This window comes from Phyllobates terribilis, unplaced genomic scaffold (genome assembly GCF_046119375.1).
Source record: "Phyllobates terribilis strain yellow unplaced genomic scaffold, ASM4611937v1 Scaffold_7__3_contigs__length_470593459, whole genome shotgun sequence".
Taxonomy (NCBI): domain Eukaryota; kingdom Metazoa; phylum Chordata; class Amphibia; order Anura; family Dendrobatidae; genus Phyllobates; species Phyllobates terribilis.
Window position 1 is genome coordinate 92,398,760 of NW_027362767.1, and position 13,430 is coordinate 92,412,189.

Sequence of the window (13,430 nt, forward strand, 5' to 3'; positions counted from 1 at the left end):
TCAAAAAAGTCTCATTATTGATTATACCTGGAGTAAAATAAGGATCTGGTGACATGTCCATTTGGGATCTGTTTGTATAAAAAAAGAAAAAACTTATGAAAATGGATACTAAGCCAAGACCAAAGCTTCCGATTTGTATCTGTTTGCATCCGTTTTTGTTCCGCTGTGAACTGATCCATTTTTACTACAGGCGTCTCTGAATGTCTCTAGTGCTCAAAGCACAATCCCCAAAAAAACTGACCAAACTCTGATGACTCTGATCAAAAACACTGATGATACCTTGACTGATGTGTGAAGGAGCCCTTAGGCTATGTTCACACGTTGGGTTTTTGCTGTGTTTTTTTTTCTGCAGCCAAAAAGCCGCAGTCGTGTTTCTGGTGCAGATTACATGTTTCATTTGTCTACAGTATATGTTTAATAAAGTTAGTTTCATTCATCAAAAAAAAGCAGCAAAAAATGTATGGTTGTTTTTTGCAGCGTTTTTGCACTTTCTCATTGCTTTCTATGGTAAAAAAAAAGCTGCAAAAACGCTGAAAGAATTGACGCAGCAGTTTTCAAAAAGCAGCAGTTTTCCAATTTAGTCAGGAAAAAAAAAACAATCATGTGCATGAGTTTTCTGAAATCTCATGCATTTTACTGGCACTGTCAAAAGCAGCTTTTAATTTACATAAAAAATTCTGCAAAAATGCAACGTGTGGACATACCCTTTGGCTACATCCCCACTATGAGCTTTTGGTGAGTTTTTGATGTTGCACCATTTCTACGCCCATTAAGTAAAATAGGTTACTTTCCTCTTTCAAAAATGCGCAGCGGGAAAAAACTCACCAAATACTCATTGTGGGAAAGTAGCCTTACAGTTCTCCATAGAACTTTATGAGCACCAGCAGATTCAGATTTTCTCGGTGGATTGAACATTTTGACAATGAAGGAGGAGAAAGAATCAGATTTCTCTAAAAAGATTTCGAACAAAGTTTCTTATTTTCATGTCTACTATTGATTTGTGAAAAAAATTAAAACTTTAGATATAAAAGATTTGTCTGCTGTTCCTTTTCTGTCTGAGAAAAAAAGTTGTGCGGTCTGCGATTTTTGGTCTCTCCAAGAACGGATTGCTTTGGATGCAAACAGATTAATTTTTTAGGAAACCTAAAAACTCATTCAAATATTGGTGCTGAAATGGATCTTTTTATTCCCGTTTTTATACTCTCTTTAAAGTTACATTCTCACGATGAGCTTTTGATGTTGCAGATTTTCTGCGCCCATTAAGGAAAATAAGTTACTTGCATTTTTTCGAACATAGCGTAAAAAAACTCATCGCGGAACGTAGTCTAATACAGACGTGTGAGTCTTTCTTGATATGTGCTATAACGTTTAGAAAGCCACAATATAATCCAATCACACTGCAAAAAATAAAAAATAAATAATGGTGGAGCGGTCATGGCTTTCTTACTGATGCGCAGCATTATCTATGGATGAATGGTCATTGTGATGTGGAGAGGCATATTTCCATGTGAGCGGCAGGGTGGACCTTAGGACCCTGAGGAGGATGTTCTCTCTCTGCAGGACTGAGCTAAAACAAACAGCTGAGTGAGAGCAGAAGGGAAGGGAGGGAGATCCAGGGAGAGGGAGGCAGACACAGGGATACAGGGGAGAGGGGGAGACTGGAGGCTGGAAGGAGGCAGCAGCAGGAGCACATCACAGGGGGTAGATCTGCCACAGGCTGGGGGAGAATGTAAAGGAGCTGGCAGCCCCTCACCTCCCCCCATTCATACAAATCTCTCTATCATCCTGCCTGCAGTAAGCATGAGAAGGATCAGGGCTAATGCCATCGCCATCCTGACTGTCGCCTGGATCCTGGGCACCTTCTACTACCTATGGCAAGACAACAAACCCCATCCTGCAACATCCAGCAGATCACCAAGCAAAAGCCGGGCAGCAGTGAGGCAGGAGGGGCACAGAGAGGACAGGACCAGCCCTGGGGTTGTAAGTATCAGCACCTTGTCATGTATCCCCATCAGGGGGAGGGGGATTGAGGACTGGTCCCTCTGTCTCTACTATACAAGGATTCCGTCACCGACCAGTCCGTCCCCGCTAATTAATTGCTGTAAGATTTGTAAATCCGAAATCTGGAGATGTATTCTGGTTCTGTAGCTTCCATAAAGTCTCCTGCCCAGAATAACTTCTCATTGTATTCCTGGCGCTTACCTGTCCCTAAAACTTATTGCATAGCCAAGATTACAGATCTAATCCAAGACCTCTAATCGGTTTCCGCACCGTAGGACTAATAACGAGCCCTGGTATCAGATCGGGTACTTGTCCGCCATCCATTCATTGACTATTTTGCACCCATGATGGATCACTTTCTATTGGCAGAGTTGTTTTTTTATTCTGCATTCATTCATTGTAATCACCGATTGTTATAATAATAAATATATAAGTCGTCTTCATCATAAGTCTCTCCAAAACTACAACTAATATGCCCTTACACCCCAAGGAGGCTGTCATAGCATGCTGGGAGTTGTAGTGTCCCCACAGCCAGAGAAGAACAATCACTCATGTACCATTTAGAGTTTTATTATTTTAATATATGACTCAGATTTAGTCACTAATATTGCCCCGTTACCATTGCTTTCCTGCCCTTGGTCCCGTTGCGCGCTGCGCCGTCTTCGTTGGTTTTACCTGTTGCCTAAATAACTGTCCACACGTGTGATGCCCTGTCAGATCGCAGCTAATAAGAGAATGCTATGAAAACCATATTGCTGATTGTGAGGCCAGGTTCTTTTTTTGGAGGAGGATTTTAAAACCGATCCCCTTCAAAATCCACCGAAAAAAAAGTTTAATATACTCCTGGAAAATTCTTCCTATCCTTTTTGTCGTTCAGACAGTGAGTTGAGTTTATTTCCGACAAGGTTTTGAGTTCCTCTTGGAATCCACTGCAAATTTGATTCCGTACGGGGAAAAAAAAAAACACTTTAAAAAAATGTTTCAGCAAAAAGAAAACCTCTTCCCAAAAACAATGGACGCAACGTCTTTTTCAAGCAAATTCAACCACGGAAACCGCCTGAAAAAATAGGAAAATGTTCCAAAGAATGAACATAAACAATTCTATGTACAATCCACTTGTGTGTGTTCAGGATTTTGAACGTCTTTTAGCCACTTCAGGTTTCTAAAAACGCCAAGTGGTTAAAAGAATGAATGGCCATTTTTCTAGAGTTTTCCGCTTGGAAGAAGAATTTTTCACTGAATTTTTATAGAATTTTTGTTATCTCTTATTTGCGTGATTCCGACCAAATAGAGACTTTCCGTAGCAGAAAATCTCCCTACATCAAAGTCTGCAGCCAAAAAAATCACTCCAGATTTTGTTGCGCAAATGCTACTGCATTTCCAAATATTTCATTACTGTACAAAGGAGCTAAACTACAGCATAGTTTTAGATGCTGAATAGGGATGAGCGAACCCTCGTACCGCATAGTGTCCAGTGCTAAATGCAGAACTTGGACTTCTCCCAAAAGTCCGTTGTAATGTTCTGAGCTCCGGGGGAAGTCTGGGAGGAGAGAGAATTCTCCACCTTAAAATTTGGGTCCCCATTATTTTCATTAGGGTTCAGGTTCGGGTAAAGTTCTGGTACCCAAACCGAACTTTGAAATAAAGTTTGGGTCGGGCACCAGAACCTGAACTTCCACGGGTCCGCTCATCCCTAATGCTGACCATTTGTGTTTGCAGTGTGGTCTGTTAATGGACTCCCTCGGTTGTATGAGATTTTTTGACAATGATCCTACTGTATTATGCCACTGAATTTCCTATGCAAATCCGTACTGTGAACCCCCCCCCTACCCCTCCAGAGTACAATATCACGTCCTTATAATTTTAGGCCTCATTTGCATCTAGTTATTTTTATTACTGTTGCATTTATATATTATATGGTAAACCGAGGCTGTGATGTAATCTTGAGGCGTCATTCACACACCTGTTTTGACATACATGTGCAAAATAAGTAAAGACATGTCTGAGTTTGGCCCAATTCGCTGACTAAAGCAATACATTTCAATGGGTGGGTCAGTGATGTGATTGTGGATGCAACCCATGTGTGGTCCTTTACAAAGAGTGGCGTTACCCATATGCTATGTTGGCATCCATGTAACAGATACATCATGTAGCGGTTAAATCTTTGAGCACACCTGTTCATGCAATGGTTTTCCTTGTTCTTAGTGGAATGTGTACATTGTTGATTCAGACTGAAGGCAGCAAAAACTCACAGAGGAAGGAAAACATATGGAGACAAGACGTAAAGAAATGTATGAAACAAAAGCGGAATATGTGTTTATTAAACTTTTTGGTTTCCTCATAGTCCCCACCTTTTACTTTGATGACCGTGTAGTGAGCTGGCCGGCTCTGGCTGTTCTGTGATAATTGATATAGAGCCTGTTACAGAAGTGATTACACAGGATGATGTTGCCACCTTGTGGCCAGAGGTTGCACCTGCGCAGGGTGTGATGACAGAGAAAAAGACTGAGCCTCCTGTGTCCCGCCCTAGAGAGTCACGTGACCAAAGTGGGAAGCAGGAAAAAGCGCGCGAAGAGTTTGCTGTGGTCTGTGAAAAGAGCCAGGACGGTGTGCAGGCCCTCGTGTGTGGCGCAGGAGAGACTCTCAACGTGATTTCTTCTATCTAACACCATATCCTCGGAGCCTTCCCCAGCTCCTGCACTGCTGAAGGATTCAGCTATTACACTCCCTGCTACTGGAGTGTGGACTACATAAGGGATCCACCAAAGCTGCTATCCGGATCAGAGAGACTGTAAGCGGGTCCTCTGGCGAGAGGCCGAAGTATCCCTTCCTTTCTTTCCGCGAATTCTGCTGTTCCTGTTTTTTTTTCCGTCTGGGACGCCCTCCTGCAAAGACAGACAGGCCTGCGACGGGGGACACATCCTTCTGGAGTCAAGGACTGGTAACGTGTGAGTAGGGACAGTGAGGGTCAGCTTATCAGTACACGTTATTACTGTGCATATTTACGGTTGTCATTTATTGTTTTTCTTTGCTGTGTTAAAAATGTATACGAGTAAAGATACGGTTATCAAGATAGAGTCTGTGTGTGGGGATCTTGCTGGGCCAGATCATAGATACCAATGTGCGGCCTTGCCCGCGGTCACTTCATCTGGTGTAGTCGACAGGATCTGTGACCAACAGGATTCCCACCCAGGCCATGTGTACAGTCAGAAAGCCCCGCCGGTGTCTATTGTGAATCAGGTCAGGAAATTTGGCGGACGAAACTACCCTGTACCAGAGTGGGCGGAACAAGTCCGGATACGGGGGGAAATGTATAATATTGACCCTAAGACCTTGGCAGAAATGGCGGTACTGACGCTAGAGGGGGAGGCATGGACGACAGTCAGACTGGAAACGGTCAGGGGCCAGCGTACAGTAGATGATTTGGTGCAGGTGATGGAGAACACCTATGGGCCGACCACGTACCAGGGAACACTGCGACACATGTTCTTTAGACCAGGGTTCCCCAACTCCAGTCCTCAAGGCCCACCAACAGGTCATGTTTTCAGGATTTCCTTAGTATTGCACAGGTGATAATTGCATCACCTGCACAGGCAATAATTCCATCACCTGTGCAATACTAAGGAAATCCTGAAAACATGACCTGTTGGTGGGCCTTGAGGACTGGAGTTGGGGAACCCTGCTTTAGACGGACGCAGCTTGAATGGGAGGATATTCCCCAATATGCGAACGCCCTTCAGGTACTCCTTGAACAAACCTGTGGAAAAGGGGAGCAACTAGCTGGTATGGCTTCTCGTGACCTGGTACTGAGAGACCAATTTGTAATAGGACTGAGAGACCAGTATCTTAACCGCACGTTACAGGACTTGATCCGGATGATGCCGGCTCTTACTTTTGCTGAAGTCAAACAGGAAGCCATAGAACGTTCAAGGGGACCCGTCATGGATGTGGGGATTCCAGGTGCTGCGTGCAGATCCATATCTGACATTAAAAATCCGAACAGTGACACGGAAGACCTGAAACAGATGGTAGCAGACTTACAGAGACAGATATTACAGTTAACATTAGACCGACAGGGAGACCAGCGAAGACAGCTTAGTCGTCCCGTGGGACAGTGTTGGTCATGCGGTGATCCTCGCCATAGGGCAAATCGTTGTCCTCAACACTTCCCTCCGCAACAACCTCCGTCGCACCAACGACCAAACCCTCAGTCACTCCAGCGAAGGGAATTTCGATCAGACCAGCGAATGGAACCCCAGCCATATCCACAAGCAGAGCTACCACGCCGGGCCTCACCACAATGGCCGCCGTTAAACTAGACACCCCTGCAGCTGAGGCTCGCGCAGCAGGGGAGGCCAAAGAGAGGGATGTGGAAAAACAGAGCCGATGGCGGAGTGCTCTTGCCGCGAATAGCCCGACACTTGAAGTTGTCCTGGAAGGAATTGCCGTACAGGGACTGATGGACACCGGGTCACAAGTGACCACGATCTCTGAACAGTTTTACGAAAATTACCTCAAACCAAGAACTGCTCGTGACCCAGACACCGCCATTAAGATTATTGCAGCTAATAATCTACCCATTCCAGTGACCGGAGTTGCTTGGATGGACACAAAGGCCTGCGGACAGGACTTAGGGAAACGAGGGATCGTCATCGTCAAGGAAGGTTTCGGCTCCGAAACCCCAGTGATAGTTGGAATGAACATCTTGAAAGACCTAGATCTTATGCTGTTGACAAGAAAAGGACCGAAATACTGGCAGAAAGTCACCAAACATAAGCCGACTCGTCTGGCGTTCCAGCGCGTAATCCGGACCGTTGGACTTCAACAGATGGCAGAGGAACAACTACCCCTAGCCGCCATTACGGTGCCACGCCGTACCCGGATTACTTTGCCCGCTGAAAAAGAGACAGTCATTTCCTTACCCCTTAACACCCACCGACAACTTGAGGGGGTTGAAGTGTTGATCGAGCCGAGGACCCCAAGTGGGGGTAAGCTAAACCCACTAGTTGCTCGCACTCTAGCCGTCGTGAGGAACGGGAGAGTCCCTGTCAGGCTAAACAACACCGCAGACGTAGGCCTAGCCCTTGAAGCCGGCACTCAACTTGCCCGGGTATATGCTCTACCCACGGAAGTGAATCCCATTGGGCCCCTAGAATTCACCCCGTCTACAGAAGGCGACTGGACGGTAACCGTCTCAGCCATAAACGCTCAAGTAGACGATGAAGACATTGGGCGAAAACTACGGGAAAAAGTGCAGCTAGACACGTATCAGTACACCAAACAAGAAGTGTCTCAAGTGGAGGAACTCCTGCGGGAACACCAAGACTCCTTTGCAAAGCATGACACAGACTTTGGGTGTACCACCAGTATCCAGCACGAGATACCCACGGGCGATACCCCCCCCCCCATCCGCGAGAGGTACCGGCAGATACCACCTCAGCAATACCAGGAGGTGAAAAGCCTATTAGAATCTATGCTACACGCCGGAGTGGTACGTGAAAGCCAGAGCCCGTGGGCTGCACCCGTGGTGATAGTCAAAAAGAAAGATGGTTCCCTAAGGTTTTGCGTGGACTATCGTAGGCTGAACGCTTGCACTATCCGGGACTCATATCCACTTCCTCGGATCGAAGAGTCACTGACCGCCCTGAAGAAGGCCAAATATTTTTCATCCCTAGACCTGGCCAGTGGATATTGGCAGGTTCCAATGAGTGAGAAGGACAGGGAACAGACCGCCTTCATCCTTCCCATGGGCCTGTATGAGTTCGACCGGATGCCGTTCGGCTTGAATAACGCATCGGGGACCTTTCAGAGACTAATGGAACGCTGTCTGGGGGACTTCAACTTTGAGTTTACGCTGATATACCTTGACGACATCGTGGTATACTCCGCCACCTTTGAAGATCATCTTCACAAGCTTGGCCAAGTGTTCCAGCGCTTGAGGCGACACGGCTTGAAGTTGAAGCCCAGCAAGTGCCGTCTGTTCCAGCAGGAAATCGACTACTTGGGTCACCGGATCTCGGCCGAAGGCGTCCAGCCCTCTCCGGAGAAGATAGCAGCCGTTCAAGAGTGGCCGCAGGCTACTACCGTCGGTTTGTCAAGGACTTTGCTCGGCTTGCTGAACCACTGCATGAGGTTCTCCGAGGGACCGCGAACAGCCCCAGAGGACGACGCATCAGTTGGGGGCCTGACCGAGAAAAATCCTTTCAGGCACTTAAGGCTGCTCTAACATCACCCCCTGTTCTGGCATATGCAGACTACACATTACCGTTTCAGTTGCACACCGACGCCAGCCTTCAAGGTCTAGGGGCGGTCCTCTCTCAAGTTCAAGATAATAAAGAACGCGTGATAGCCTATGCCAGTAGGTCTCTCCGCGACACCGAAAAGAATCCCGTCAACTACAGCTCATTCCGCTTGGAACTCTTGGCTCTGACTTGGGCTATGACGGAGAAATTTGCCGGCTATCTGACAGGAGCGGAGGTGCTGGTCATGACGGACAACAATCCTCTTGCCCACCTAGAGAATGCCAAACTAGGGGCAATGGAACAGCGCTGGATGGCCAGGCTCTCTAGATTCCAGTACAAAATTAAATACAGAGAGGGGATCCAACCCGTTAGGCGGACAATGAGGACCACTGCAGGGGTACCTCCAGGACAGTCCTACAGAGACCAATATGTGTGGCCCTCTTCCCAGCCACTCCCTGTCACATCCACAGCCATCGCCGCCCTGGAGCCGGTCGTTGGCAGGGACTGCCAACCTTTGAGTGGGGGGGCGTGTAGTGAGCTGGCCGGCTCTGGCTGTTCTGTGATAATTGATATAGAGCCTGTTACAGAAGTGATTACACAGGATGATGTTGCCACCTTGTGGCCAGAGGTTGCACCTGCGCAGGGTGTGATGACAGAGAAAAAGACTGAGCCTCCTGTGTCCCGCCCTAGAGAGTCACGTGACCAAAGTGGGAAGCAGGAAAAAGCGCGCGAAGAGTCTGCTGTGGTCTGTGAAAAGAGCCAGGACGGTGTGCAGGCCCTCGTGTGTGGCGCAGGAGAGACTCTCAACGTGATTTCTTCTATCTAACACCATATCCTCGGAGCCTTCCCCAGCTCCTGCACTGCTGAAGGATACAGCTATTACACTCCCTGCTACTGGAGTGTGGACTACATAAGGGGACCCACCAGAGCTTCTATCCGGATCAGAGAGACTTTAAGCGGGACCTCTGGCGAGAGGCTGAAGTATCCCTTCCTTTCTTTCCGCGAATTCTGCTGTTCCTGTTTTTTTTTCCGTCTGGGACGCCCTCCTGCAAAGACAGACAGGCCTGCGACGGGGGACACATCCTTCTGGAGTAAAGGACTGGTAACGTGTGAGTAGGGACAGTGAGGGTCAGCTTATCACTACACGTTATTATTGTGCATATTTACGATTGTCATTTATTGTTTTTCTTTGCTGTGTTAAAAATGTATACGAGTAAAGATACGGTTATCAAGATAGAGTCTGTGTGTGGGGATCTTGCTGGGCCAGATCATAGATACCAATGCGCGGCCTTGCCCGCGGTCACTTCAACAGCTTTACACCCCCTTGGCATTCTTTCAAGCAGCTTTCTCAGGTGATCACCTGGAATGGCGTCCCAGCCATTGAAGGAGTTCTCGGAGGTGCTGAGCACTTGTTGACTGCTTTACTTTACTCTGCGTCCAAATCATCCTAAACGATCTCAGTTGGATTGAGGTCGGGTGATTGTGGAGGCCATGTTATCTGACATAGCCTCCAATTCTCTCCTTCTTGGTTGCAGAGCCCTTACAAAGCCTGGAGATTTTTGGGGTCATTGTCCTATTGCAACACATATTATGGTCCTTCTAAGTACAAACTAGATGTAACTGCATATCATTGCAGAATGCTGTGGTAGCCATGCTGGGTAAGAGTGCCTTGAATTTGGAATAAATTACAGACAGTGTCACCAGTGCACCCCCACACCATTACACCTCTCCCTCCATGCTTCATGGTGGGCACCACACATGTAAAAACCATCAGCTCACCTTGTCTGCGTTTCAGAAAGACGTGGCACTTGGTATCAAATCTCAAATTGTGATTCATCAAACCACAGTACAGATTTCCACTGATTTAAACCTTGTGCTTCTTTGCCTCAGCAAGGTTTTTTTTTTCTTGCTTGCAGTTCTCAGTATTGGCTTCTTTCCAGAAATTTGTCAATAAAGGCTGCTTCTCGCAAACTCCGAACTGTTGATTTTGAGATCTGTCTGCTATTTGATGTCTATGCATCATTTATGAGGGCTGTTATCTGAGGTGCTGTCATTTTGCTTTTAACTCTGATGAACTTATCCTCTGCAGCAGAGGTAATTCTTGGTCTTTTTTTCCTGGGGCAGTCTTCATAAGAACCAGATTCATCATAGTGATTGATAGTTTTCATAACTATACTTGAAGATACCGTCAAGGTTCTAGCAGTTTTCCAGATTGGCCGACCTTCATATCTTATAGTAATGATGCACTGTCGTTTCTCTTTACTTATTTGCATGATTCTTGCCATATTCTGGCTTAGAACAATTATGAAATAGAGCTTAGCCCTGTATGGAACTGTGCACCAACACTATCACTGCAAAACTGCAAACACTTTTCTGAAGGATAGTGATTCCACAAATTAACTCTTGATGAGGCAGAACTGTTAATTGGAAGCCATTCCAGGTGATACCTGATGAAGCTGTTGAAGAGAATGCCGAGAGGGGGGGAAGCGGTTAGCAGAATTAAAGGGGGGTGTTTATTTACTCCTTGTTTCCATATTTGTTTCTTCTTTTCTTGCTACCTTCAGTCTGAATATACAATGTGCACATTCTATTAAGAATAAGAAAAACCATGAAATAAACAGATGTGTTCAAACTTTTGACCTGTATTGTATAAATATATGTTAATTACCATTGTTGGGTATTTGCCAAAGGCTCAGTCACCTGTAGGCATTTAAAGAGGTTGTCCACTACTTTATAATTGATGACCTATCCTTAGGTTAGGTCATCTAGGTTTGATCGGTCGGAGTCTGACACCCGGCAGCCCCGCCAGTCAGCTGTTCTCGGTGGCTGCCGGCGGGAAATGGTCAATTGCGGAGCTGCTCCGTCTTCTCAAACTGGCCGAGGCTGGGTACTGCACATGCGCCTCCTATTCAAATCAATAGGAGACGAAGGTGCAGTACCCTGCTGTGGTCACTATCAGAAGATGGAGCAGCTCTGCAATTGAGCTGTCATATGTATTTGTGGTATTTGCTTTGTGGTTGGCTTCTCTGTCCGCCGAGCCACAGCAAATACACTTTTTTTTTCTTCGGGTGTTTAGTTTCTGTTACCCTAAAAAGACTGAAGCAAGGATAACCGGTGTTTTCATTTACTCATTTGTCTGCCCTATCACCTTTCTAGCCCGGCTTTTTATACTTTCCCCTGCTAGTATTTCCTGCTGGTGATGGTTTAATTTAGATGTCCAGCCATACTGCTGTAGTTTAAATCAGTCAGTGAAGGATAGTTTAAATCAGTCAGTGAAGGACCAGCTAGGGTTTATCTCTCTGCTGTTTGTTCTTTACCCTGCAACTATCTTCGGTTTCTTTTTAAGAAATAGGCAGCATATTGTCTAATAGTACGTACTTAATCCTTTATTTTGTATTTCGTGGTTTGTTTTACTCACTCTAGGATCTCTTCTATTTCAGCACACTTTCCTTTCTGTAGGTAATTTGCACTCTGCTCTGCCCTCCTTTTCTTTAGGAGAAATGTGAAGCGCTCAACGGCCTTTCAGGCTGCATAGATGTGAGCTACCATCTTCTAGTCTGTGATTAGGGCTATCTCTGCTCATGTGGGAACCACTAGGGACTGCAGGGTCAGGATTTGTAGTCTGTACAGAAACCGGCAGGGTCAGTTGCAGTTTTTAGTATGTTACCTATTTTTGCGAGTGAGTTGCTACACTATCATGAGCATTTCCGGTCGGTGGTATTGGGTTTGTCCATAGGCTATTATGTAAAAAAAAAAGCTGTAAAAAGTACAGCACTAAATATATTGTAATGCAGCGGCTTGCTTGGCATTATGGTAATGGTCCAGGATGTGTTTTGCCTGACCAGGTACCTTCCCCCTCAGGTGACTGGTCACATGACTGTGACATAGTGCAGGTCCTGTGCACACAGAATGTCTGATCACATGACTGTGACATCAGCACAGGTCCTATGGGTGTGTACTACAGGATATATAAATCCTAGTAGTCTTGACACAGGTGTGTGTAAGGCGTGAGGCCTGTTCCTGTGTGGGACACCGCTAGAGTGTGAGGCCTATTGAAGCCTGGTGAAGCCTGAAAGGCGGAGGCTGGATCCTTAGCGGTGTAAGCGATCCCAGTAGCCTTGGAGGGCCAGAGACTTGGAAGGCAAGAGCCTGAAAGGCGGAGGCTGGATGTTGGCTGTGTAAGCATACCAGTAGCCTTGGATGGTACGAGGGCTGGAGACCCCCATCTGGGAAGCCGTAAAGCCACAGTGGTGGCAGAATAACCCTGAAGCAGCTAAACCCCGCCAAAGGTAAAAACACTGCGTTATATGGACATTTATGTTGTTGCCTAGCTGAGGGCTGTAACTGGAGCCAAGTGGACGTGTCTGTCGCTGGAAAGGCTCCCGAATGTTATGTGGGTAATATGCCGGTGAGCCACTAAGATGGACTGTGTGATAAGCAGTTATGAAGTGCAATAAACTACTGAAGTGTGAAAACTGAAAAACGTGGCTGGTGTGCTTTAATTGACCTGGTGCAGCGAGTATCCCCCAGTATGATGACTAGCGCTGCCTTACAATATATATATATAATATATATATTTTTTTATCGAATTCCATAGAATAGTAGTCTCAGAAATTATTTCATGTGTTTTTTTTGTTTTGTTTTTTTGCGGGTATACTAATATTGCCAGGTAAACGCAGGAAGGAAACTCTTTTGGCCTCCATCTGACTGATGGTCCCATATGCATTATACATTTTTAGATGGACATCGTTGGCTTTCCCAGTGCACATCCTCAATATAGAACCATGATATGAATGGGGCCTATGATCCCTACAGTGGGAATTAATTTTGACCCACACAATTTAAAAATTTAATTTCTATAGAAGTCTGAAGCAATTTGTCACTGCTCTAGGACTTCTGTCCCTAGACATTTTTTTCCGATAGTCTTCCAGATGGCTCTCCTTTTCAATCAATTCTAACCTTTTGAAAGGACTGAAATTCTCTATTCCGCACTGGATGGCGTGTTTTCATGCAGCGTATATTTTTTGTTTTGAGAGTCTCTGGCAGTCTGATCACATAGACTCTCCCAGTGTCTCTCATAGCATCTCTTCTTACATGGCCAGATAAAGTGCCCGCAATGAGCGCTAATTGACAATATAGCAAGTGGAATGGCGATTGTTTGCTATCATTTTGCATGTGACAATGATT

General features: G+C 46.0%; 1 protein-coding gene across 1 annotated transcript in view; it reads left to right on the plus strand.

The window, feature by feature from the left end:
• Nucleotides 1–1,553: 1,553 nt before the first annotated feature.
• GALNT16 (polypeptide N-acetylgalactosaminyltransferase 16) overlaps nucleotides 1,554–13,430 on the plus strand; it is a 144,677-nt gene continuing 132,800 nt past the window's right edge. Inside the window, exon 1 of the mRNA XM_073638982.1 lies at nucleotides 1,554–1,980. Coding sequence (XP_073495083.1) covers nucleotides 1,801–1,980 — 180 coding nt within the window. The 5' untranslated portion in view covers nucleotides 1,554–1,800. The remainder of the gene's footprint in view (nucleotides 1,981–13,430) is intronic.